The following is a 26,877-nucleotide window of genomic DNA, read 5'->3' as shown; positions in this document are numbered from 1 at the left end:
TTATTTGAAATCTATCGCCTGTCTAGATGGGGCAAAACAAAGTGTGTTATTTTTTGTCTTTGTGGCTGTTCTGTGAGTAATCTAAAGCACTGTTTTGCTGAGATGCTTTTTCTTTAATCCGCTGATCTAGTTGCCCAGACACAAGCGTCATCTGCTCTCTGACTTGTTGCTCTATCAGCGCCTTCAGCTCAGATGTGGCTCCTGAAAGTGAGGAAATAAAGCCATTACATGCATGACATTGCTTGGACTGTAAAAGTTACGCCTGCAGCACAACTGCAGCGCTGCCGTGATTTTTACCTGCTGGGGCCACGATGGAGGCTTGCTGTGTTTCAGACAATGTCCCATCTTCCGCCTCTGTCTCATTCTCAACACCTGGTCGGATTAAAGTAATAATAAGTATAGCTTAGTACTTTTTTTTCTTTTCTTTTTTTTAAATATCCCATTTTTAATGCAACACATAACAAGGCAGGTGCTGGATTGGAGGGATGCTTTCATGTTTCTTTTCTTTTAATATTCATTTCCACAGGAAGTGAAATGAGATTAAGAATGTTTTGCAAGAGTTTGGCAATGCTTGGTCAGGCAGCACAGTTGATCCAATCTCACTCCAACCACAACTGTGCAAGATTGGATCACACATGTAGTCACTGCAAAGAGGTAGAAGACGATTTTCATACACTACATGAACCGAATTTCTGAGCCAGCTATACAAAGAAATCCATGTCATGAAGCTCCCGGCACACTGTTTCTGTACTGGTGATAATTCCAGAGAAGGGTCGGTGCTCTGCAGTTAAGTGAGCCAGCAGAGCATTGGCCGAGTTTCTGCAGTTCCTAAAAGCTTCTACTTTGCAATAATCTCACTTACAGGTGATAGTAGAATATTTATGAGGGAAGAAATTTTACAAAATGAGTTGTTGCAATGGCGACATCCTATTACAGCGCCACATTCAAATTCAGTGAGCTCTTTAGAGCGACCCATTCTTTCACAAATGTTTGTAAAGACAGACTGCGTGGCTTGTTGCTTCATTTTATGAATCTGTGGTAATGCGACTGAAAACATCTGAATTTACTTTCTTTCTTATCTTAACACTGTATGATTTCAGATTGCTTATTCTTTTTTTTTTTGTCTTCCTTGTCTGACAGCGTTTTTTTGTGCCAAACACGTTTGCTTGTCCAAGATGAACTCTGTAAATTCTCTATAGGCTCTTGTTTGCGTGTTACTTTCATCTGTTTTTGTTTATTCATTTCTATTCGTGTTATTTCTGCTAATACAGTATATGTGTGATGTGGCATTGTCCAAGCTGACAGGCAGGAGGGTAAAAGAAAGAGGGAGAAAGAAAAAGGGGAAAAGGAGAGAATAAAATATAATTGCTCTCCCTCTCTATATGTAACTTTAATGCTACTAAAAACTTTGTTTTTTACCTGGTGCAGAAGAATCCTCCACGGTAGGTGATCCAATATCCGGCATCCCAGAGTATCTCATAGACAGATCAAGATTTACCTGTTTGAAAAATGGTGGAAAGAAAACTTAGCTAAAATCACAGACTCACGTTAATCTCTTCTGATGTTTTCATGAAAGGTTTAAAAAAAAAAAATAAAATAAAATATATATATATGTAATTTCTTAATTATCACGTATTATTATTTATTTATTATAAATTATTGATTATATTATACATTATATTTAACGGTTTATGGTTTCATGTTTACGATTGCTTCTTCTCCTTCTTCTTTTAACATGTATTTGGTACACAGGGGGCACTACTGAGAACAGGAAAGCTGCACAGAGGGTAACTAACACGGCCCAAAAAAATCATTGGCTACCCACTGCCACCCCTGGAGGTCATCGCCAGATCGTCCTGTCTCAGGAAAAACCAGGGCCATCACTGGTGACCCCTGGTCAGCACCTCAGGTCAATCAGGTCCCACACCTCCAGACTCACAAACAGCTTCTTGCCCTGGGCCATTCAAACTGTTAACAAACACTATCCCCCCACACCCCACCCTGCCCACCCACCTCTGGCCACTCATACACAGAATCTATTCAGACCAAGTCTTTTCTTTGCACTACCTCAAAGCACTTTGCTCTCCACTGTGTGCCTTTCTATTGCTTTGTACATACATATATACATATCCCTCTAGTTTGTATATATATCTTCTGTTCCTATATATTCCTGATGTCTTTACTATTTTTTTTTACTCCTGCACAGCTGGCATGGAGCACCCATAATTTCCTTGTATGACAATGACAATAAAGGGCTATTCTATTTTATATTTGTTTGTTTGTATATTTGTAATATAATTTATTATTGCACAAACGAGCATGTAGCACTAAATGCAATCTATGTGCTTTAGAAATACATTTTACTTTACCTAAAGACAAATACTGAAAACTCAAGTCAGTTAATTCATGACATTTACCTGTGTGGTAAAGATATATTTATATAGCTTGTAGTGTTTCATGTAGTTGTTGAGGATGTATGTTAAGACACGGTTAACCTCATCAGCATTGAAGAGGCTGATGCTGAACGGAGGCCGCTGTAGAGGGGAGACACACACACACACACACACACACACACACCATGAATCAGCATTACAGTCGTGGATCTGTATGAGTTCGAAAATGAAACAGTGACTGCCAAATTTTGCACACACCCTGACTGAGTGGCATAACAGAAGCTCCCTGCAGTACTTGAAACACTGCTCCGAGTTATTGAGTGGAGTTTCTGCAAGAAAGGAGGTTCAGACACATGTTAAAGGACACTTTAGCATTTAATGGTGGCGATGCAAGTCACGTGACACTAGGTCAACAATCTTACTGAGTTAATCACTGACTCATAAGATTGTACAGTATTTCCTTCAATTGCCTAAATACTGTATTTTTTACAGCCTTAACAGAAGAGATGAGTCTGTGCTAAACAAACGTTGTGAGGAGAAGAGATAATTTGTACTGTTTTGATTTTAAACACATCATTTTCAAAGCCAGATAGACCCCACCTTGCTGACTACACATAGTTAAGATAAAGCTACTTTGCTTACCTACGTTGGCTTCATGAATGGACTTGATAATGGACAAGAGAGTAGACGTTTGTTCTTTGTTGAAGCTGTGCTCTCTGCAGAAAAGCACCGTCTCAACGTACAGCTCCAGAAGAACTCCCTTTCTGGGTTCAGGGAGTTCAACTCGAAGCACACTGCATAGAGCACTGTCACAGAGGAGAACAAGTAACCCCCCCTAAATAACGTCTGTGCCCTATAATTGAGTGATTATTGTTTATAAATGAGTGACAGAAACCTCTCCAGATCGGGAATGGATTGCATTTTGTTGATCTCTTCCATATCATGGTAGCTTACATCTGTCCTGAGGGAAATAGATTCGTGGATAAATATTACAATCAGGCAGGCAAAGTGTAAATAAAATGGAAGCTAACGAAAATGATCTGCACCGTGTGTGTGACCCAGCTCTCACCATAGCATCACTTTAGCTTTCAGGTCATGTGGTAGCTAGGAAAGAAAACGATTATACATTGTAACCCTTTACAAATAATAATAAAAGCTCTGTCAAATGTAAGCTATAACATGAATATTTATGCCAAAAAGTTCGTTTGTTTGTTTTAATTAACATAGGTTAAATGAGTAGGAAGTAAAGAGAACCGAACACAGAAGCAGCGAATAAAACTTGAAGAGCATACCTTAATTGTCCCATTCATTTTTAAAAGTTATTATTTCTTTAGGTGAAATAACTAGCTATAGTTAAAATGGACAGACTTCAAAACGTGGTTTACAGTTTAAAGAAAATATATCAGAAAATAAATCTGCCCGGAGTATGCTCCGTTTTGTTAGCCACCTGTATCCTAGCAACAGGCCACTTTTATCTTTTTCCGGTTCAGGGTCCTACAAAATAAAACAACTAAATAAACATTTGTTATATTTATTATTTATCACATTATTATATATCATGTTATATAATTCAATAGATCTTATTTATGCAGCAATGCTCTTAAAGATAACGGCATGAGCCGTATTGATTTGTTATTAACTTACAATTTAATGTACAGTGAAGTGCCCCCCCCCCCCACACACACACACACACAAAACAAAACAAAACAAAAAGAAAAACAAAACAATAATAATGAATTAATTAAAAACCTCATCACTTGGTACATTTGCAAGTCCTCGGCTAAACCCATGATGATGAGATCAGCGCTCTGTGGGAGTCATCCATCTGCTGCTGGATTTCTTGTTCTTGTGGCTGAAAATAGGAGGCTAACGACCTTTGGCTGTATGTTTTCGGATCGTTATGCCAAACGCAGTGCCAACATAATGCAGGATGAAGAGTCGAAAGTTAAATCTAAAAATAAACAGAGAGAAAAAAATTGCAGGCGAAAGATGTAATGAGTCAGCCTGTTGTGTGATAAATAAATAAGTAAATAAATACATAAAATACTCTTGTAGAAGCTATAAGAAAGCTTATAAAACTAATAAAATATTAATAAAAAATATAAAAAATTATTAAAACGAATGAGTTTTAATAACACTTTAGTTTCTCAACATAACCCTTAGATTAATTGAAATTTACTAAATTACTATTATTATTATTATTATTATTAATAATAATAATAATAATAAATCAAGCAGTATTTGTAGCTTACAATATCTGACTACATTAACTCCTTCTGTAATGCCTCTGATTTTGTCCAATTAAAGATGCTGGGTTTGGGGCTCTTTTTAAGCTCCCCATCGCTGCTTGAAGCCGTAACCATGGCAACGCCATAAACCTGCCTGAGTTTTCTGTCAATAGCTGCTGTGTTTTTGTTTTGGGTTTTTTTTTGTTGTTTATGTTTTGAGGGGTGGGGGTCATTAACTGAACCCAAAGAGATGCGTAGCAAACCGCAGTAAGTAATAGCGAGAAGCTTTGGGGGCAATCTGTGAGACTGCTGTGGCTTCCGTGTTTGTTTACGGGGTAAGTGATAGAGGAGCTGGGAGTGGATGGGGGCACCACATTCCTGTTTCTCTTGCCTCACGTTTCTGCTGCAGGCCTTAACATCTTCATGAAGTAGTCATGGAAAGCCTGTTCAACAGGCTGCTCGTCACCCTGACTGAGCTGCCGCTGTGTAGTTTAAGAACATTATCCCCATTTAATCTACTTTGCCTTCTGCTGCACGCAGGTGGACAGACTGGCAGATGGAGCTGGGCGGCACAATCAAACACCCGCTTTCCGTCCTTAATTGCACTTAGTGGGTTTTTCTCTGGACACAGTCAACATTTTTTAATTGTTCTCACCTTGAGCGTTGATGGTGGACTTCATCTTTTGTTTGCAGATACTCTGATTCATCTAGTGACTGCTTCATCAGTTAATAGGGAGGTTTTACCCGGACATGGAGGAGCCCGACATACGACAACAGAAGCTGGACAACCAGGTGAAGATACAATGATTATAATTTAAATATATCTTTTATATATTCTAGTTTCCACTGGTACAAGAATTATAATTGCAAACATTACATAGGTGTTACCATTTTGTAAAAAGCATGCAAGACTGTCACACTGAGACTGGAGCAAACGCTAAAATTTTGTCAGTTGTTCCTCACAAGTACTAAAATTTAAGCATAGCTTTACAAAAATCGATACATTAAAAAAAAAAGATCTTTCTCCAGTTGGAAAAGGTCACAGTCTGTGTCAGAACCACCTGCTGTTTCCTGAGCTGCTAAACTTCAAGTCCCAGGCCCGTTTATGCTATATAGTATGCGGTTTTGATCTATTTAAGCTTTACATATGTGCCCTATAGTAGTCACGTCAGCACGTAACCCATAGTAGTAAAGTACTAATCCTAAATTAAGAACTAGCAGTATTAGTGTAGTAAACTGTAAAAATGAACATGCAGGTGCATGAGCACCTGCATGTTTATAACAGACAATCATTTAGGCTGTCCAGAATTAAAACCACTACAACTCACCATCTAACTTCCCAGAGCCCCTCCCTTAGCCTGGTTCTCCTGGAGCTTTCTTCAACAGTGGGGAGTTTTTCCTTCCCACTGTTGCCAATTGCTCGTCCTCTGACTGTTGAGTCTTTACCTTAAATATAAGCACTTTTAGGTGACTGTTGTTGTGATTTGGCAATACATAAATAAAATTGAATTGAACTGAATTCAGTTGCATGAGAGAGAAAGCAGAACATCGTTTTATTAATGACTCTCAAGAGCCCATTTGGACCATATCTATGTAATTATATTTCCATGTGTGAACACTGTGTAGAGACCGAGTTTGTCTGATGTGTGACCCACAGCGAACCCTTTTGATGAAGAAGCAGCAGAAGAAGAGAGCTGATTCTCAAATGGTGTTGACCAACCGGGACACTCGACAGAAGAATCGAAAGCACAAAGCTGTCCACTCTGATGAGACGCCTCTGTTGATCAGCCAATCCCTGAGCAGCACTTCTCTTAGTGGTTGGTGTTAGAATGTGTGATTTTATTTTTTTATTTTTTATCATTTTCTGTTTAATCACAGTAAATCTTTTTTGTTTGTTTGTTTTTTGCTTATTTTGAAGATCAAGTTGAGCATGCCCATGATAACCCACTGGATGTGATTACACTTGGTGAAGGTGACGCAACAGCAAACGTGGATTTAGATGAGATGCCTGCAGAGAAGCCAGTCGTTCCCAAGAAAATGAACTTGGAGATTGACAGAGAGCCTGAGGTGAAATGTGAAGGGGCCAACGAAGCCCAAGTGGAAGGGAAAAAGACAAAGAAGAAAGATGTGAAAAAAGACAAAGCCAAACGTAAGTGGTGATGTAAGAAACTGTCCCGTGCTTTGATGGACGCTGTTCATTACAGACGCCTATTGATCTGCAACTAACTGCTTTTTCAGAGGTGGAAGAGACAGAGGAAAAGAAGAAAGAAAAAGACACGGAGAAGAAGGAGAAAAAAACAAAGAAGAAGAGCAAAGACTCTGTCGACGCACCGAAGACAAACAAGACAACCAAACAAGAGCGCAAAAGTAATAAAACTAACAAATTCACACTTCCACTCTAAGAGCTTTGCATCTAACAAGAAAAAACCCACTTCCATTAAATTAAAGGAGCTTCACATCAAGCTTTATGCAAGTGTCTGCTCTTTTACAGAGAAGAACCTACAGGAGGCTTTAACGTCTGAAGCAGTGTCAGCAGAGGTAAGCCCAGAGAAGACTAAACAAGATCAAAGTGACGCTGAACAAGAAGAAGAAGAAGAAGAAGAAGAAGATGGGCTTCAGAGGAATGCTTCTCAAACACCTAAAAGGAAAAAAGACCTGGACACATGTGAGAGAAAAATCTGTTCTGTATGATCCCCGGTTCTTTAAAGTTTTATAAAAGAACATTGTCATTGTTTATCTCTATAGCCAGATGCCAAATAAGTGACGAGAGCAAAGACGAGGAGGTCCAAGAGAAAGAGAAAAAAGAGAAAAAGTCACACAAAGCAGAGAAAACTACACGAAGTCTAGCGTCCCTGAACTCCAACTACAGGGAGAGTTCATCTACAGCCAGTGAATCTAATGAAAGAGTAAGACGTTACAAGCACAAGAAGCAAAAATAACCAAAAAACAAATGGAAAAGATCTCAAAAAATCATTCACATCCTTTCTCTTTTCAGCCAACTTCTCCAATATCGGTGGAAGATCTTGAGAAGTTTGCCTTACGTCCTGCTCCTAGAGACGTGACGATCCAGTGCAGGGTCACGAGGGACAGGAGAGGCATGGAGAAGGGCATTTACCCAACTTACTACCTCCACATGGAGAAAGAGGATGGAAAGAGGGTTGGTACACTTTTTTTAGTTACAGTAATATCATTTTGCTGTCGTATTTGTGTCAAAGCATCATTTTCTCCCTCTGTTTAACCACTGTGCCACCTCTAGGTGTTTCTAATGGCGGGCCGAAAGAGAAAGAAGTGCAAAACATCCAACTATCTCATCTCCACTGACCCCACAAATCTATCCAGAGATACAAACTCCTACATAGGAAAACTAAGGTGAGGGATTTTGGTGATTTCACCATTTAAAATGAAAAATCTAGTATGATCCGGTCTTTTGGTCTTGTGTTACAGCTCTGATCGGTTGTAACCTCGGTCATTTTCATCCCAAGTTTCCTTGGAGATCTTTGGACAGCTGAACTCACTTTTTAAACCTTTTTATTTACCTAGAAAACTCCACCTTTTCATAAAAATGAATTCAGCGAGTTATAGTAAAAGTAAAGCAAAGTAAAAGTTGTGATTTTTACTTTGCTTTCTTTAAAGAATTGTCTTATCCGCAGCATTCACAGCCTTGCTGACCTTTGGCACTCTCGCTGTAAGTTTGTTAAGGTAATCTGGAGGCGTTTCACACCTCCAAAGCACCTCCAGTAAGTTGGATTGGCACTTCTTATATGCCATATGGTCAAACTGTTCTCATGACAGCTGAACAGGGCAGGAAAGGGTCTGCTTTATTATAGACAGAGTGCCAGCTGACTGCTTCTTTGAGAGGTATGAAATATCTGCGTGGTTTTAAAGTAAACTGGCTTCAGTCGAGCAGCGTCCGTCATATATCTTGCACAGATCTCCCACTTCACCACTACCAAAGTGCACACTCCTTCACATTTCCTTTATGATACTCAGAGCTCGTGTCAGGCACGTGCCCAGTTGCCTTATGTCTAACAAGTGTTCCTTATTTGGCTAAACACCTCAAACGCACAGTCACCCGTCTGGCTTGGCCAGAAATCATTTGCCCTGCAATAGAATCTATGACACATGGGAGGCTCCAGCTACAGACATAAAGAACTTAAGTAGAATAGAAAAAGCACCATAAGATGGTTAGAAGTTGGGCATTTCTATGTGATCCCAAATTTTTGATCTGCTGTACAAACTAGGCTAAGAGTTCACAGCTATGCCAGCACCTCTGTGAGAATATAGCTTTCTTGGGGTAATACACTTCAGTGTGAGAGCACCACGAATGTGTAAAAAAAAAAAAAAAAAGCCACTGCACTCCATCTGTGATTGCTGACGTTCCAATCTGGACCAAACTGAACTGACAGCCATCTGAAGAGTGAGCCCAGCTAATGGGGGTTTAAAAGCACTTGTCACCACTCTGGCCTTTTCCCTAACAAAGATCTGCAATGCTGACTTACCGGAAAAAATAAGTGAGCATCAAAGCATCTGTGGTGTGTGTGCTAGCTCAAATTGTTTTAGATCATGATTCTGATAGGACTCATTTGTTTCAGGTCAAATGTGCTAGGTACAAAGTTCACAGTCTATGATGGAGGTGAAAACCCGGAGAAAAAACCTTTCATAAAAGAGTGTGAATCAGTGCGGCAAGAGCTAGCAGCAATTTGCTACGTAGGTACCACACACACACACACACACACACACACACACACACACACACACACACATATGCATGCTATTTGCAGAATACACAAAGCTTTCCAACATGCATCACAACCATTTATCACATTCCAGGAGACAAATGTGCTGGGTTTCAAGGGTCCAAGGAAGATGACGGTGCTCATCCCTGGCATGCTGGAGAATGATGAAAGAGTGGTCATCCGGCCCAAAAATGTATAAGTAAAACATAAAACTCATTCACAGTGTTATTAAACCTGTGATAGGAGTGAATTATTTCAGATCAACTTATCTTATCCTCTTATTCCAGGACCTGGAGACTCTGTTGGCCCGCCATGCAAATGGCAACACGGACAAACTGGTCACCCTGGTGAACAAATCCCCGAGCTGGAACGAACAGACTCAGTCGTACGTGCTCAACTTTCACGGACGTGTCACCCAGGCCTCTGTCAAAAACTTCCAGATCATCCACCCTGACAATGGTAGGACGACTTATTGTCCGTCTCTGAATAACTACTGGAGAAAAGATTTGGCTCATTAACTTCAATGCCCTCCTGTTTTTTCCAGAGGACTACATCGTGATGCAGTTTGGCCGCGTAGCTGAGGACGTCTTCTCTATGGACTACAGTTTCCCTATGTGTGCCCTGCAAGCCTTTGCCATTACCCTCTCATCCTTTGATGGCAAGCTGGCCTGCGAGTGAGCGATGCTGGTGTGCCTCAAGTGCTTAAAGAGATCCCCACACAGGATCAGTTTTCATGTTCTGTATCCTGCCGGACTGTAACACTAACATATACATTTAATATGCCACAGACATCAGAGGAGACTTATTTTATAGGGCTGTTTACTATTTTACCACCACTGTTAAAATAAGGGTTTACTTTTCATATTTCTCAGATGTGCAAAGAACTTTTCAAATGTGAAAGATTACCATGTGAACACTACCCATTAAAAATTGATTAACAGTATTAAAATATTTGCAAGTGTGCGAAGAGTCATATTTAAAATATTTAATCTTTCTCTATGTTTACTTAATGAATTTTATTATTTAAACATTACATTGCTGATATTTTCCGTGACAAAAAAAGCCCACAGTGTTATCAGCCTGTGGACTTTTCCATTAACTTGATTAGTACAACTTTTGTAGCTTCAATCAGCCTCTCAGATTTGTATCAGTGTGATTACATGTGACATCTCTAGCTGTTTGCTATCATCTCAGAGTGTTTATCACGAAAAGGAAACTTTTTTTTTTTATCAAAGTACTAAAAACAGAGGGAAAAAAACTGTATCAGATGTAGAAGAACTGCAACACGTTGCAGATTTCTCTTCTTGCACAATATAAAGATTTGAACACTAGTTCCATCCCAGGACCATCACCATTGCTGATCTCAAGCAAGTTTTAATGCTGCTTAACAGGAAAAAGGGGGGGACAGAAGTCATTTGGGTTTCAGTTAGTAAAAATAAGCCTCAGTTTCGTTCTGTGGTAAAGTAAGACGATCAGAGGTAAACAGGTATTTTTGAAACCTAACCTCTGCAATCGCATTTATACATTACCATGCTGTGTTTATTCATTTCCTGTTGAAATGGTATTATAGCACAAAAAAATGTTTGCGGGTATTCCCATCACAATATCTACTAATACTTGCTGCAGCATACTTCACAAGTAAAGCAGGCGATGCATTATGTAACTGGGCCCTCAGGCCGTAAAAAAAACACGAGTGCATGATGAACCAGACACATCCAGCTAAAGTGAGATTCAGTCTGCTAGTGTGTGTTTACACCATGTAAATAAACAAAATCATGAACCCTAGAGGAAGCCGTGAAACTCACCATCAGCTCTTATCTTTTGCAACATCTTTCACCAAAGACGTACACAACCCCAAATTCAGCTAATCTGCTCTCAGTGGAGTACATGTTGCACAACACCCTTGCAGGTTGCACAATAATTAGCATACTCTAATATCAGGTTACTTGTTAAATTGAAATAATAATAATGACGATGACTGAGAAAGTGCTGTGGTGGCTTAAAGGTAGATTAAGGCATGCAAACTTGGACTGCGTGGCTTTTTGCTGTTTAGATTCCACAGGAAGAGCATGTAAATGTACTGTTTTCTGTAAATATGAATAAAACAACTCAGGAATAAATAGCACACTAAAGAAAAAAAATTTTTTTAAAAATATTATATGAAAGTCAAAAGATGTTGATGTGCAGTATACAAAAGGTAAAAATCTTAATCCTGTTTAGACATTTACAGCCAATGTGCAGAAAATGTTAACACAAATCTACGTGTTTAGAGGTGTGTTTTAAATTTGTGTCCCTAAAGCAGATGAATGTCTGACAGAAATGAGTGGATATCTTACGCTTAGGTTTAGAGCTCAGTGAAAGGTGTTTATATAGTCATTTCTGTCACATGGCATCTCAGGCTTCACCGTTTTTGCAGCTTATCAGCTCATCAGTCATTCAAACCGAGTTTCACCACAAGGACGATAAGACGGCTGTGTCTTCCAGCTCTGTGCCCATTCAGAAAGTTACTACATGAAGTAACCTTAAAGCTTTAGATGCACCTCAGCAGGTGGGCTGTGGAGCATCTCGGCCCAAAGCACTTCACCTTTTGCTTCCTCTAAACAAGCTAAATGGGCTCTGGTAAAGATTTCATGACAAGTGCAAACAAGTGCACAGTCAGACAGACTGTAATATGAAACGCTGCTAGGTTAAACTGTAGCGGCACTCTTTTCACACGCTTTCATAAACAGCTGCTCTCTTAAAAAAGCACATCCTCTCCCACCAGTGACAATGATAGCGGTGAGTGACAACTATCTGTGTGAGAAGCCTGAGCGGTTACGCCTCTCAGTCTGCGTTTAAAACCCGCTTTACAAAAGAGTCAGGACAGTATGACTCAATCTTTGGGCTGAGCTGGCGTCTGGTGCGATGGATTGCCGTCCACCCCTGAGGATGAAGGCAACGCTGCTGATTGTGTTCCTGCTCAAATCTACCAACATCATCAGGCTACATGGATGTCCATTAGCAGGTTATAATTTTTACTTTGATTTTTTGTTTTTTCATCAGATTAAAGACAAATGTACAGCTGTAAAATGTAAGTGTAAGAGCTTTAAAGCATTAGATGTAACACCACTAATGCAATAAAGGCTAGATTAAATGGCTAAATGAGCTTAAACTCTCAAATAAGGTTCTTCATTACACAATAAAGTGACATACTATTTACTGTTTTTGTGCATTTCACCCTAGTTGCTAATCTACAACAACCATGATACATCAAAAGCAGCACTTAAATGATGTTTTGAGATGCCTGGATCTATGTCGTTGTACAGGTTGTCCATTATTTTGCGAAGTCCATCTCCTGGTGCTCATGCTGTCATGTCAAATTGCCCTTGAGAAAGACACTGAACCCCAAAACATTGATCAGCCAGCACCTCAAGTCATGAATTGTGTGCACTCACGAAGATAGAAAAGTACTATCAAAGTGCAAATCATCATGATTCAGTCGCTTCAAGCAATTGGGAACTGTGTAAAAATGCCTTCTGCAACTCATGCGAAAATATTTCTGAATAATTCTGAAACTTCCTGTTGGTTCTTTGCTTCTAATTGTTTGCTTTCTTGGCAGAGGCAGAGAAGGTAGCGCAAAGGGGGGGAAAATAGCACTAGTAATAATGTACGTTTGTAAGAGCTGCACTTGACTTGTTGATCTGCTACTGACACCTGATCTATGGCTTTAGCTCTCTTTAGATTAGAACATTAATCACACTGCAGATCTCATTGTCTCTCATATAAACACAGTTTCAGTGTATATATAGGCCAGTCATGAGTGTTTTAAGCTATTAAAATATAATTCTATTCTGGACTGGCTAGCACATGGTTATTCACTAACAGTCCTGAGTTAAACATGGACTTGAAATATTTCTACTTCATTTTGTTTTGCTCTCTAATCATAACTATCTTTTCTATGGGGTTTCCTAGGAGTGGACTACAATCTTCACTGTGTCAATGATTACCTAACCACTGTCTACTGCTCCCTGAACATCACTCCATCAGAAAACACCTCAAACAGCAACAGCTCCTACTGGCTCATTTTTACAGACATCGAGTGAGACTCTTTTTACTAACGCATTTAAGAATGATGGGTCACCTTTAATGCCATGCACCTTATTCCTGCTTCTCTTTTTCTCACAGAACGTACAAGTGCATGCTGACACACACCAAAGAGAACTATTTCTGCACATTTAAAACATCGCCTGATTATGGCGATACGTTTACAGATTTAGATGAATACAAAATCTCACTTTGCCACGACCCAAATGAGGAGTCTGAAACCTGTGACGTGCTAGATGAGCAGTACCTACCTGTGGACAACAGTAAGCAGCATAATGATCATCTGTGTTGGCAGGACTCATAAATGTATGACTTATTGCTTTTTAACAGTCACGCATCTTCTTATCAGTTAAACCAAACGCACCGTGCTGCCTCTCAGTCAGCCACAACTCAAGTCACCACCACTTTGCTTGGAAAAGCACCTACGAGACTTACACCAGTGTCACTGATCTGCCCAACAACCTGGATTATCAGCTCCATTACTACAAGAGGGGAGAACACAAGGTATGCTTCAGCTAATCAGCAGGAATGACAAAGGGTAAAACTGAATGGTAAAAATCTACAAATGAAAACCTGTTTTTTATGTTGTGAGGTAAAAAACCCAGTTTTCCAAATGTAATAATATAAATAAGAATAAAAAATTGAAATCTTCTATACTTTCTGGTAAATATCTAGCTCTAAACTGAGATGTCAAACAGCTGCAGTGTTTTTATCTGCTGGTGCTGTGGGTGTTAGCTCAGTGTGGCAACAGTTTGCGGCAGAAACTGTGAATTTATTCAAGCTGAAGGCATTTTACACGGCTTGTTGATCTGATTCTGTCTCTGTAAGCACAAAGATTCAGGTTATACCTGTTGGCAAGTTGAGGTTTGTATTAAATAGAGCATTGCACGGGTTTTCACACTTCCACAGTTCCTCTACATGCTGGGACTGGCTCGAGTAAAAACTCTAAAAGTGAATTAAAACAGGGCATTTAACCATCTGACACAATCAAACAGAGGTTTTGCACATTTTATATGTAAACAGCTCCATCGAGTAGTGCAGTCATGTCAAATGCATCTTACAACATTGGGCAGAGTAGTGAAATTCCCCTTTCTGTCGGTGTAAAGTTTAACTATACGTTTCATCTCGGCGATATCTCAGTGTAAGATAAAGAAGTGCAGTTTCAAGTGTTTGTCTCGGTTTTTCTACATGATAAAGAAATGCTGCTGGAGTAAGTGAAAAATCTGTCAGCACGACTACAGAAAAAGTTCTGGTAGTTCATTGCCCAAGCTGTCCTGTAATTTTAATAGAACAATTTTGTTATTTCAAATGAAATAACAAATAATTTCAAGAGAAAAAGAAAAGAGAAAAGAAACAATCATCTTCATAGTAGTTAGAAGAAAAAACAGGAACTTTTCTCTTATTTAATTGCTTATCTGTTACTAACAGCTATAATAATACAATTAAAAGTTCAAAAATGATGCCCTCCTTTACAAGTTCCAAAAACATCTACTGGGCCAGATTTGAGTTTTTGCTGACCCGACTCCAGCACGCAGGGTCTTTTTTTTACACCCTATTTTTGACCCTCTCTTGCATATAAAAGATCTCTGGTTCAAATCCACGTTCAGGGTGTTGCATGCTGATGTGCTCCAAACGATGGTCCCTAGGCCTGGATAAATGTGTGTCAGGGATAAATCTGGGAGACAGAAAGCAGCCAAAAGTTTTGTCTTCAAGCTCAGTTTTTTTTCTTCTATTATAGTAAAATGTGTCAAAATCTGCTGTTAAAAAACTTACACCGTTCAAGGCAGACCATAAGTACAGGGACACTTAAGTTTAGTAAATGAATGGCTAAACAGGTCCCTGAATGGGAGCATGTGTTACCAATTTGCGGCCTTTTTCTCCAAATTCTCGGAGTCTTCTTGTATTATGTTCTGTAGATGATCACATATTTAAAGGTTTTACGACTTCTTTTTATTAGGCCGACATTGTTCCAAAATTTGGGGCATGAAATAATACACATATAAAGGCTAATTTACACCATTGAGGCCTGCTCTCAAAAACTAAACTAGTGTTTAAAGTTAGTTTTGAGAACGTGCAGGGCCATATTCTGTCAGTAAGGAGCGTGACGTCATGTGGTTGGTTGGTTGCGGCTCGTAGACTTACATTAGTTTATTTTATCTAACTAGTGACAGAATCGATACTCTTGTGGAAAATGATGACACTAAACCTATAAATAAGTTTCTAAAGAAGAACAGAACAGGGCATTTCTGTCTTCTGAAAATTAATGGGATGCTTTTATGTTTTATTTCTTTCAGGTAAAATTTCGTGAAATTAGCACACAAAGTACGGGTATTTCTTTGGAAGATCAGAACTTTGAACCAGACACCGAGTATAGTGCTAGAGTACGGTCCATTCCCAATAAGGCTACGTACCAAGGCGAGTGGAGTCACTGGTCTGATGAGGCTCACTGGAGGACTAACCCTGCCGTGGATGGTGAGTCTCAATAAAAAAGAAAGCAGCTAGATTTAGGTAAAACAATCATAAGCAGAAACTGATTTCTTGGATTCATTTTTTCCTGTTTGGAGTACCTGAGTACTCCAGAGTTGAACGTAAATGTGCATTTCTTCTGCTTCAGTATTTTCTATTGTGTTCCCCACACAGGTTTCTCAACGCGCACGTTCATTTCTGAAATGTGTAAGAAGGTGCTCATTCCCATCTGTGGGCTGGTGGTACTCGTCATACTGATCTGCTACGCTCCTGTTAAAAAGTAAGGTTATATCATGTAAAGCCTCACTTCACAAAACATTAAGTTTCATATAAAGTCATTTTTTGTACTATATTGCACTCTCTATACTCACAGGTGGAAGCAAAACGTGTTTATCCCAACTCCGGCTCCCTATTTCCACACCCTATACAGCGACTGCCAGGGAGATTTCAAGGTAAGTTCAGCTTTTCATGTAAAAAACAGAAAAAATTCCCAAACTTAATGTCATTAGGATGTAACTTACCTTGTTGTGATTGCAGAGCTGGGTGGTTACGCAAGAAAACACAGCAGACACGCTAGAAAAAGAGGAAACGCTTCAGATCGACACCTTGACAAAGTGTGCAGAAGTCCAGGAGGATGACTGTCATCCACCCCACTTTGACCAGCACGTGATGGAGGGCAGCTCCTACAGCAACATAACTCCCTCGGTCTGTGATACCACTCTCCTGGGCGTCCCGTACGCTGTGAGCACCATGATTCCACTCTCAGCTCAGGGGAGCCCAATGAACAGCCTGGTTCTAGACTCCCAATTAGGGAGCCCTTCTGGAGACTCGGGCTGCTGGCTCTGCAGTGACACGTCCCTAGAAAGGGACCCTCCCTGGTACTGTAATGAGTACTGCACCCTGAGTGCCTTCCAGCAGTCCAGTTCTGCCCTGGTAGAGCACCATGGGAGCTTGTAAAAACAAAAGTCTTGCCCAACAGGGATCAACTCAAAAAGCTTGAAAGTTGTCATGAAAAGGAACATTTTTCCACTGGACCGAGTAGTCCACGTTATGATTCAGTAGCTAATAGAACCTGTAGCAGAAATAACTCATTTTATCAGTCCTTCTCGTTGTGGGGTAATTTTGACATGCTCTTCTTTATAATGTTACTTCAGTTTATTGTTAATTCTGTGCATTAAGCTATAAACAGTCCTCTTGAGGTCCCACCACAGGATTTCAATCAGGCTGTAGTCTAGACTTCTGGGCCATTGCAGCACCTTGAATGTTTTTTTTCCCCTTTTTTACAGATTTTATGCAGCATTTAGTTACAACATGTTGTCCATGTACTACTTCATGTATGTTTTTATCTTTTATGCACAGTCCAAACCTGTCTGGAAACAGGATGAAAGTCTCATTTTGTGACTCATCCGTTTTGTTTCTGCATCACTGAAATGCAAGATGAACTTCTGTGTATATTCTGCTCTTAATAAAGAAAATACAACATTTTGTAGAAAGGTTTATTAAGCCAACACATACATGAACAAAGCACCATATAACCTTAAAGTCTGATACAGAAGTAAGCCTACCTGCCTCAGTCACTGTGGCCATTTTTATTTATAGCAAACACTCTGAATAACAAAAAGACAGCCAAGGCAGCAGAATCTATTGTATATTACAGCATGCTGAATAGAAAACCTGGGAAAGAGAATTAGACAGAGCCATCTAGAGACACTAGTGAGATACAACAGTATAAAAGTGCCATTCATTATACAGCAGTTGAAATACTGACAATGAAGTAAGCTAAATTTTACATTAAATTTATGGAAAATAAAGGAGGAAACAAAAAGAAACAGACCCTGTGAAAGAGCAAAATAAAACAAAACGACATTTTCTTCCTTGAAATATTGATGACAGTCAGCTTGCATGGGAGTTGACGAAACCGGTACCAAGCTGTGTCCCTTGCACGACATAAGACAATTATTGTTTAAAAAGAAATTACCAGGGTGCTGAAGCACCCATTCCCTCCCAGCATTATGCGCCAACCGGCAATTAAGAACAAAACAAAAAACTGATAGGTCAGAGGAGAACGGATGGCACAGAATGTGGAGTTTAAATAGAAGTCTTTAAGCAAGTCCCGATGTGAGAGGAGCACATTCATAGAGAGACTGAGCCGGGAGGTGATTCTTGTTAAACCCATTCCTTCCGTCTTCGCCCTTACGAGGGGGAGAATTTTTTGGCTTGTGCTCGAACTCTTTTTTCATATTCTACTCTGTTTTGGCTGAAAATAGATTAAAAACAAAACAAACAGAAACAACAGTTATTACGACTGCTTACTCAAAACAGGCACAGCATGCTGCTCAAAAAGTAAACATCTTTAATCAGTCAGTGGAAAACCCTAGAAGTTCATGTGTGATACAGGAGTTTTTGAGACCTCTACATCAATGAGATTTCTTTTTAAACCCTTAAACTCCTCTTATGTGTTTTAAATCATCAGAAGGTTCAATAAACACTCCTGCTTCAAAAACATTGAATTTTTAGGGTTCAGGTTTTACAGGGTTAAGATCATGTGTACTTTAAAATAGGTAGAAGCGTCACAAGCTTAGTCCCCAGAGACACACCCAATGAATAAATAAATAGTTTCCTGTGCTAGTTATAAACTTAAAATAATATGAGGTGCAATCTGAAAATTCTTATTTAAATTTGGCCTTTGTCCACTCTGTATTCCTGTGTTGCTCTGTACTGCTCAGACCGCTTTGACCTCACTGTGGAATTCCCGTTTTGACCACCTGCAGGTGCAAATCTATGACGTATGCTGGATCATCTCCAGGACAACCTTTAAAAGTTCATTCTCATGAGAAAGAAGTTGTTACAGGGCCAAATCTGGCAAGTGGTGCAGGTGGCTATGATTGTGTTGGCGTAGTTAAAAAACAACTGACACACATATCAGACCGTGTGCACTAAATGTTCTCCCTCAGATGCCTCGAGTCATTAAAGTAGAACTCAGTATTAAGAGTCTGACCCAAGGGGGCAAATTCACTGTGGATGTTGAGTGAAAAAATGAGGGGAATGCTTTCAATCTGATTGTGTCTTTGGGCTTGGTCACTTCAGGCTCTTAATGAAGCCAGAGTAAAAGTTGTCATAAAGTCTGAGGTTCACTGAGTGGATTAAAAAATAATTAAATTAAAAAAAATTCCAAAAAAAAAAGAAAAGAAAAAAGTGCCATATTATAAAAAGAACCCCCCCCCCAAACACACTGAGGCCTCCAGTGCACACAGAAAAAGTCTGATCCCTTTATATTTCTGCATAAAGATGTACATATTTAAAGATTTGTATGAATGCTATTTTTTTAAGAACCCCGTCCTAGTTACCACTAATAATCCTGCTCTTGTGGGCATATAAATTAGTAAATAAACAGCCATGGTCTACATTGCTTTCCTTTCTAAAACCATGTTGGTTTCAAATTCAAGTAAATCTAATCAACAGTTATTCAGTTTAAATAATTATTCATTTATTGTAAAAGAAGACCTCCAACTCCCACTTAATTAATAATTTGCCCTAAGATGTCAGTGGCCTTACATTTTTGAATAAATTGCTGGTTTTGTGTGAATTAATCGTCACTCACCAGTAGATCGTGTAAGCCTCTGCTTGGGCTGGATCCTGGATATTTGGCTCATTTAGCAGTTCCTGGATACCTAATAAGATCTACAAGATAAAAATGAAACATTTCAGAAATTCACCAGGTTGGGATGCTTCTCTGAAGGCTCCTTAATATTAGTCAACTTAATACCGTGTGCACTCACTCTATGCAACACTGCTCTCTCCACATAATAGTCATGATTGACTATTGCTAAACACAGAATACAAATTGTGATGCAAATATTTTAGGCTCTTGGTTTGACCCTCGATTTAGCGTTGTGCTTCTCTGCCTCTCAGGCACAATAGAAACAAGCGTATGTCACACTTCACTGCCCATCGAGACTCGTCTGCTTTATAAGTGTGTTTGTTAATCTGGAGGATTGTCATGTGGCCAATTTACAGCTGAGCTTTTCCAACTTTTCTTCCCTTAAAAAAAAAACAAAAAAACACTGTGATTGTACACAAATGTCGCCACTTTGTGTACAATCCTTGGTTAGGAGATAGACATTCAGTAGACAGGTGTGAGGAGTTACAAAACAAACTTACTGTGATTATTTTACATGTAAACGTGGCTTAAAATGACAGCACAGCCACCATCTGTGCTTCATGACCAACATTATTAAAATATCACCCAGCCTGAAAGCTAAGTGAGGGATTCAAAAGCCTACGTGTCTCGTTTTCCTATCAGCATCAAAAAATTTGACTGATTACTTGATAAACTTAGATAAGGTTCCAGTTTAGTCATCTTAAAATCAGAAAACATCTGGAACTTTAAGAGACCATGTGAACACACTCACGCTCTTAGGTTTTAAGGTCATTATTGTAGATGAAATTCACTTTACAACACAAACCTGCTTTATTGTGATGGCTGGTCTCCAGTCCTTGTCCTCCTCTAGTATCGATAGGCAAACTGTGCCTGATGGATACACGTTTGGATGGAAGAGTGGAGGCTCAAATTTACCTGAAAGATGGCAAAATGTTAAGTGGGCTTTATGTTTCAGGTATATTATACATACCAAACAAAAGGGGTCAGATTACTAAAGTCACTGGGCTTTTCCACTGCGTGCCCAGACCGAACTGTTCCACTGAAGGCAGCAGTGTCTGTTTTTTTACACAAACAGTGCCTTTAGGTCATTTTAATTTGACATTCAGACACCTCTAACGTAGAGCTCGTGCTGCAGGATTAGAGCTGGTGTAAGCCACGGTGCTCTGGCCTTGTGTGGCAGGTAAGTACGATAGTGTTTTGAGACACACAATAGGAACCTGCTACTTGTTTGTAAGCAGTTTTTACCATCAATTTAGAACAATATCAGGTCTAAAAATCAATCAACTGGCAAAAATCTTGCACAACCCATTTAAAAGGAACAGCAAATGGCGCATACATGAAAGCATCTATTGGCCGTAACCCTGAATTAACACCAAAATTGCAGCAACATTGTTATATTGCCAAGCTTCCTCAGCTCCAACATGCTTGCTGCACTACTTAAATGGCTTTAATAGCACTGCCAAATTAAAATAATTAGAACGGAAAGTCTGTATTTGCTCTGCTGCGTAAAGGTCAAGCAAAGGTTATTCTGGAGTTTTTCCTAAAGAGCAGAATTTTTCATATAACTAAGAGATTAATCACAGCCACTGGAATAAAAACACTTTAACCAGTTTCCACTGCTGTTTATATAATAACAACAAAAACATGAAGCTGCTTAGATTTCTATCAAATAAAGTTAAAAAACTCAGCGTTTGTAGTTATCCCACAAAGACCGGAAAACAGTCATATATTCAACCAATCACAGCCGAGGTGTCGAACATCCCCAGCACTGCTAAGCTTCAGTTTGACAGCTTAAACACAGGTTTCCATTTTGACTAGAGGGTTGCTAAAGAATTACTGCACTAACCTTAAATTAAAACCTTCGGCTTTAAATCAGCTTCTTTCTCATTACCATAATAAACTAACATGTCTGAAGAGATTCATCATTCAGTGCTGCCAAATGTTGATGAGAGGAAGCCTTAATTAGCTTTTAAAGACAGTTTACAGATGTGCCGAGTAGGCTGGAGGATGCCCATGATCCTGCACTTTTCTGTTCCATTTCAAACCATCAAAACTTAAAAAAGAAAAAAAAGAAGCAAAATTTTAATTAACTTGATCTGACTGTAGATAAACATAACCAAGTTTGTATTGGCATATAAATTGTATCCGATAATGCTAAAAGCTCTTGAAAATATGGAACTCTACTATGCTCCTGGTTTTTACTTCCAAATAGATTTCCCAAAGCATCTGCAGGCCAAAATGACAGCTAGTGTAGCTGAATGCACAGCAACTCACATTTTGGAGGTGAAGACGGATAGTCGTCCTTGAACAACATGCGCAGCTTGAACAGGCCTCCTTCCCACGGAGTCTGAGGAGAGATGATCATTAGATCAATTTAGAAACAGAAGGCTACATCACTGACTCTTAAAAGTTACTACTACTACTACTACTACTACTACTACTACCGCCAGTCAAATTGTAAAATTATTTTTAAAACTTCTCATGGTTTAATTTGTTTTGGGTTGTTTTTGCAGAGCAATTACTCATACAGTATGCTTTACACCCACTACACTATTCTCATTGTCCTAGAAAGATCACTGAGCCTTTTTTAATTATGTAAAACAAATCTACTCGGCATGCAAACAAATCTATGAAACACATTACCCCCTTTTTGCCAGGAATAGCACATTCCCAATTCATGAGATTCATGGTTCCATCCGGGTTTTTTGTCGGTACCGCAACAAATCCCTGGGAAGAGTAAGAGTTGAAATTTTAAACTCAGGCAGGCTTTCATCGCACGGATCTCGTGAGCCAATACTTACAAAAGGATGGTCCTTCCGCCATGCCTTGCGCTCCTGGGCAAGCCGGCTCAATGCAATGCCTGACATGATTTGTGGACTCCTGCAAAGAAAGAGGGTCAGGTTGATTAGAAAACCAGACATCTGGCTGTCCTGTCTTCTGAAATGAATAGCTCTTTATCTTTCCTTTGTTTTAAAGATAATAACAATAATAAATAAATAAAAATTAAGAAACAATTTCCTTAGTATTCCAATTCGACATATTTAAAGTTTTAGGCAGCTAGTCAAAACAATTTAACCTAAATCATACTCTAGAATAATCATTAGCTGCAGCCAAATTTTGAAAAACTGTGAAAGTTTCCATACTGTAAAGAAACCAAGAGGGCATCCAATGTTATTACAGAGCAGCATCACTTCAGTTCCTTTTTCCAACTGGTTTAAGTTATGAGCCCCCCTCCCTACCCTACCCTACCTACTCCAAAAAAGCAAAGTATTGTGATATTAACATTTCTCGTGTGTGAAATCACACGGATACGACGTACAACACTCAACCTGTTTATGGCGCATATTAATTTTGGTACTATCCTGACTTGCATCGAGTCACATACCCAACCGTGTTGCCAGCTCGCGTCGGTGGCAATTAGGATGCTGCATAGGAATGTCTATAAACGCTAAAGACTGAAGCTAATGACAACGAGGTAAAGCAACAAAACAATGCTAGTCATTAACGGCCACCGCAATTTATCAGTACGAGACAAACGTACTTCATCATAAACCGATGTTCTAGTATGCAAGCTAAACTGTTTTTATTGGCCTCGGGGCTTGTGTGTTTAAAAGTACAGCTTATTTCGACAAGTCTGCGACGCTAAAAGAGGCTAGCCAAGTTAGCCGGTGGAGATAACCGCTCCAGAGGAAGAAAAAAAAATTCTACCATTTTCTACCGTTTCCGCGACCAGGGTTTTAAAGCTAAAAAGGGGATCCATGAAGATCTTACTCATTATATGTTTGCTGAACTTCGGCGTGACGTTGCCGTCAACAGACACTTTGACAAACTGACAATCAAAGCTATTTGATTAGCACGCTAGCCGGTTAGCTTCATAAGCTAACTCATGTGCGCCAGAATGGAGCTACATCCCAACAGGCGCTGGCGCTGTTAGCGTCTGACACGGCCTGATGCAGCACAAAACTGCGCAATTGCACTTGATTTCGAAGACAATTTTTGGATGGGAGAAGAACGATCACTTGCTCTCTTCTAACGCATAATAATAGCAACTGCCTTGTAGAAACAGGGGTGTGAGATTTTCCACCGGGATGTACCACATCATTATCTTTTAAAGAATAGGGACAAAGAACGCCAGAGCTAAAAGGCGCACATTTATGCATTACCAAACTAGCGAAAATGGCGCAAACTGAAGCGGGTAAAATGTAATAATACACGACAAAAATGAACGTTTCCGCATTCAGGGTGTACTCCTACCTTTCAGTATGGCTGCACTGGCTCTAGTAATTAAGCGAAATGAATTAATCGTGCTCAAATCCCGTTAAACCTTGTAAAGTTTCCCTCCTGAAAAACCACCCGCTCCGTCTCGAGCCAGAGACAGCGATGCGAAACAGTCATCCGTCCTTTACTTCCGTCTTTGCTTAAATACCTCTTGGAAAATCCGACTGCGCATTTCTCTTTCGGAGGTTTATGTTTTGAATGTATTTTTTCACCTGCCCTGGGTTTAGTTGAAAGAGTTTCCCGAGCTAGTCGTTTATTAGCTTCCATTTAATTCGAGCAGTCTAGCTGCCGTTGTTAGAGCTCAGTGCGTTGCAAACACTGTTATTTAAGTTTATGTCGATGGGGAAATTCTACCTTTGCGGTTCTTACTCTTCGTTCAAGCGCCGTTTATGTTATCAAAAAAAGTAAACAAATGGCAAAAGTTAAAGTGAAAATATGATACATTATTACAAAGTATAGAAGATTACCTGGGATTTTTTAAACACTTTATAGAAAATACAAATCAAAACTCTTCTCTAATTTCATACCCAAGTAAGCTGCGTGGTCTTAAACCCAGACGGATTTCTCTCTTCTGTAATATATAATCTTTGGGTGCCTTAGACTAAAGCCCATTAAACCTACGACTGTCAACGAGATTAAAATATTTTGTGCGCAGTTACCAAAGAGTTAAGATAAACGATACGTCTAAAAGACCAATTTCGGATAATTTAATTTTAGGTATAAACGAAAACTTTTTTCCCACCGTCGTCTATATTTAGACAGGCATATTTTTCGACTACTCAACGACAACTATTTCTTTCGTGACTCAAGAGGTCGCCATTATCACATATTACGATTTGTTGTCACCACTTTATCCATTTATTGCTATAGTTTGCAAATGTTTAAGAGCACTCTGCTATTATATATTGCAAATATATATATTTTTATTAATTTAAATTAATTATAGTAACTTCGAAGAGCCAAGAGATAAATAATAATAAAAAAAGACACAGATCTGAATGACAACATTTTATTGGGTTTACCCTATGCAAGACCATATAGATCTATCCCCTTAACCCTCATACTCAGTTTGTATATTTTTAACATTGCATAAGATCATATAGAAGTGATCTATGTAGTGATATGAGAACCTTATTAATGTAACTGTTAAGATCGAGGAAAAATGACACATTCATTCCCTCTGATTACGAGTGTGATCATCATCATCAGTCATGCATTACAGTGATCTGTGGTTTATGACTTGAATGCAAAACAAACTGGGCACTTAAAAGGATCAGGCTACACATTTGATAAGTTTGTCCATCACATAAAAGATTATCCCAGATTCTAAACCAGACAACCTGTCTGTGAAGGGCATTCAATGTAATGTAGCTGCTCAAGTAGAGGGGGCGTTGAACACTTCTGAACAGAGCATTTTAAATGAGATTACAACCAAACCAAGCAAATCAAACACAAAAACACTTAAAAAAAGGTCTCAAAAGAGACTTGTATAAACCTTAGCTCTTAGCCTACGCAGATACATTTCATCAAATTTAAGAAGAAAGGGGGCGAAAGCAAGATTGTCTGCAACGCTCAAGCACTGGCTGTTAAAAATGGATGGAGTATCTCAACATTTGTCAGCATGTCAGAGTGAATATTAGCTTATGGGGAGTGCTAGTTGCCATTGGTGTGGTCACACAAGTCAGGTGTGTGAGGGAGTGCAAGACGGTAAATAATCGGAAGGCTTCAGAATACTATAGCAAATGTAAACATAGCCTAGCTCTGGCAGGAAATCCAGTCTACTCTGATTGAACCTCTTTGCAGATCTCAAATTTTGCACTTTAAAAGCCCTTGTGTTTGTTTTTTTATTATTTTATATATATATATATATATATATATATATATATATATATATATATATATATATATATATATATATATATATATATATATATATGTATATGTGTGTGTGTGTGTGTGTGTGTGTGTGTGTGTGTGTGTGTGTGTGTGTGTGTGTGTGTGTGTATATATATATTTCTATATTTAAAAACATGCATCCATACTTGTTTCCTCCCGACAATATAAAAACGGTCTTAAGTCGAGTGTATACGTGTACGTGTGAGTAAATGGAGGTTTGTGTGTCATTAACAAGTCTATATGTACAAAGTGTGCCAGCATTAAGAAAAGTTACTCATCCCTGACACTAAGATCGATGTGTTCAATACACATAAGACATTGGATTTTGGTCACTGGGAGAAGAGAAAAAAAAAAAAAAAAGGCAACACTAAATGATAACGTGTGAATGAAATATCCAACCTATCAAAACCACACATCAAAACCTGAAAACAACTTTCTATTTAAAAAAAAAGTGTTCTAAAAGGCAGTATTTACATTACCAGCATTACAGGCTGTAAGCAGTGTGCACAGTGTTTCCCACTGTAGTGCTTGTAATGCTATGTATGAAAATCTACACAATTAAAAATAAAAAAAAGCTAAGAAATCTTATCACACTGCAAGAAAAAAAAAAATACATTTTTGTTTTTCTGAAACGTAACAGTCAACTTCATAGCCAGCCAAGTATAGCTTTGTTATTGGTTATCAAAACATGTTCCAGGCATGTTCTCAGTGAAAGACGCCTTACAGAGTATCTTTTTTTTTCTTGTTTAGTTTTTTAAACCCCAACTCCGAACTCTCTAGTCCTGTACAAACGATGCAAAAAACAGAAGCCAAGGTTTTCTTGTTTTGTTTTTTAAAGATCCAGTATAAACAACTTCCACCTGAAGCTGTGTTTTCTATACAGTGTACAAAACGTGCAGTTTTCCTAAGAGTTAAATATTAATATTGAATTTGGATTATTTACATGAAAACAATATCTTGATATGAACAAAGTCCTTCACCGCTGCCTTCGAACAGTTCCAGTCCCCAAACGCCGCAAATACTTCCCCTCAAAAAAAACCCAAAACAACAACAACAAAAAAAACAACCCAAAACCAAAAAAAACCCCTTAAAAAACAAAAGGATCTCAAATGATGTTCCCTCAAACATATGAAAGA

General features: G+C 38.9%; 4 protein-coding genes across 6 annotated transcripts; 2 read left to right on the top strand and 2 right to left on the bottom strand.

The window, feature by feature from the left end:
- Nucleotides 1-46: 46 nt before the first annotated feature.
- cfap119 (cilia and flagella associated protein 119) lies at nucleotides 47-4,195 on the bottom strand. Of its 3 annotated transcripts, none has more exons than XM_063481416.1 (9): nucleotides 4,143-4,195; nucleotides 3,463-3,497; nucleotides 3,289-3,354; nucleotides 3,036-3,199; nucleotides 2,652-2,722; nucleotides 2,418-2,534; nucleotides 1,420-1,498; nucleotides 298-372; nucleotides 47-201 (listed from the first exon to the last, which is right to left on the bottom strand). In XM_063481416.1, the coding sequence occupies exons 2-9, from the start codon at nucleotides 3,468-3,470 to the stop codon at nucleotides 47-49; spliced, it is 735 nt and encodes a 244-aa protein (XP_063337486.1). In that variant the 5' UTR covers nucleotides 3,471-3,497; nucleotides 4,143-4,195. The 3 variants fall into 3 exon arrangements, with proteins under 3 accessions (XP_063337486.1, XP_063337485.1, XP_063337487.1); XM_063481415.1 differs by lacking the exon at nucleotides 4,143-4,195 and adding an exon at nucleotides 3,686-3,878; XM_063481417.1 differs by lacking the exon at nucleotides 4,143-4,195 and adding an exon at nucleotides 3,686-3,713 and having other exon boundaries at nucleotides 3,289-3,349.
- A 950-nt stretch (nucleotides 4,196-5,145) lies between these two features.
- On the top strand, nucleotides 5,146-10,308 carry si:dkey-220f10.4 (tubby protein). Its single transcript, XM_063481412.1, has 13 exons — nucleotides 5,146-5,230; nucleotides 5,315-5,413; nucleotides 6,279-6,438; nucleotides 6,540-6,770; nucleotides 6,860-6,988; nucleotides 7,113-7,286; nucleotides 7,367-7,527; nucleotides 7,617-7,778; nucleotides 7,878-7,990; nucleotides 9,214-9,328; nucleotides 9,452-9,550; nucleotides 9,645-9,816; nucleotides 9,902-10,308. Exons 2-13 carry the CDS (start codon nucleotides 5,372-5,374, stop codon nucleotides 10,033-10,035), a joined length of 1,692 nt encoding a protein of 563 aa, XP_063337482.1. The 5' UTR covers nucleotides 5,146-5,230; nucleotides 5,315-5,371; the 3' UTR covers nucleotides 10,036-10,308.
- Nucleotides 10,309-11,621: 1,313 nt separating this feature from the next.
- Nucleotides 11,622-17,376, top strand: LOC134632681 (interleukin-21 receptor). Its single transcript, XM_063481413.1, has 8 exons — nucleotides 11,622-12,361; nucleotides 13,309-13,435; nucleotides 13,522-13,703; nucleotides 13,790-13,944; nucleotides 15,735-15,912; nucleotides 16,081-16,186; nucleotides 16,280-16,358; nucleotides 16,444-17,376. The coding sequence occupies exons 1-8, from the start codon at nucleotides 12,262-12,264 to the stop codon at nucleotides 16,861-16,863; spliced, it is 1,347 nt and encodes a 448-aa protein (XP_063337483.1). The 5' UTR covers nucleotides 11,622-12,261; the 3' UTR covers nucleotides 16,864-17,376.
- A 12-nt stretch (nucleotides 17,377-17,388) lies between these two features.
- Nucleotides 17,389-23,962, bottom strand: ube2ib (ubiquitin-conjugating enzyme E2Ib). The gene is made up of 7 exons (XM_063481410.1): nucleotides 23,822-23,962; nucleotides 22,369-22,447; nucleotides 22,211-22,294; nucleotides 21,842-21,914; nucleotides 20,373-20,482; nucleotides 19,508-19,587; nucleotides 17,389-18,163 (listed from the first exon to the last, which is right to left on the bottom strand). Exons 2-7 carry the CDS (start codon nucleotides 22,432-22,434, stop codon nucleotides 18,100-18,102), a joined length of 477 nt encoding a protein of 158 aa, XP_063337480.1. The 5' UTR covers nucleotides 22,435-22,447; nucleotides 23,822-23,962; the 3' UTR covers nucleotides 17,389-18,099.
- Between the last annotated feature and the right edge of the window lie 2,915 nt (nucleotides 23,963-26,877).

This window comes from Pelmatolapia mariae, linkage group LG8 (assembly GCF_036321145.2).
Source record: "Pelmatolapia mariae isolate MD_Pm_ZW linkage group LG8, Pm_UMD_F_2, whole genome shotgun sequence".
NCBI classification, from domain to species: domain Eukaryota; kingdom Metazoa; phylum Chordata; class Actinopteri; order Cichliformes; family Cichlidae; genus Pelmatolapia; species Pelmatolapia mariae.
Note: the sequence above shows the minus strand (reverse complement) of the source record. Positions and strands in the feature narration are given on the sequence as shown.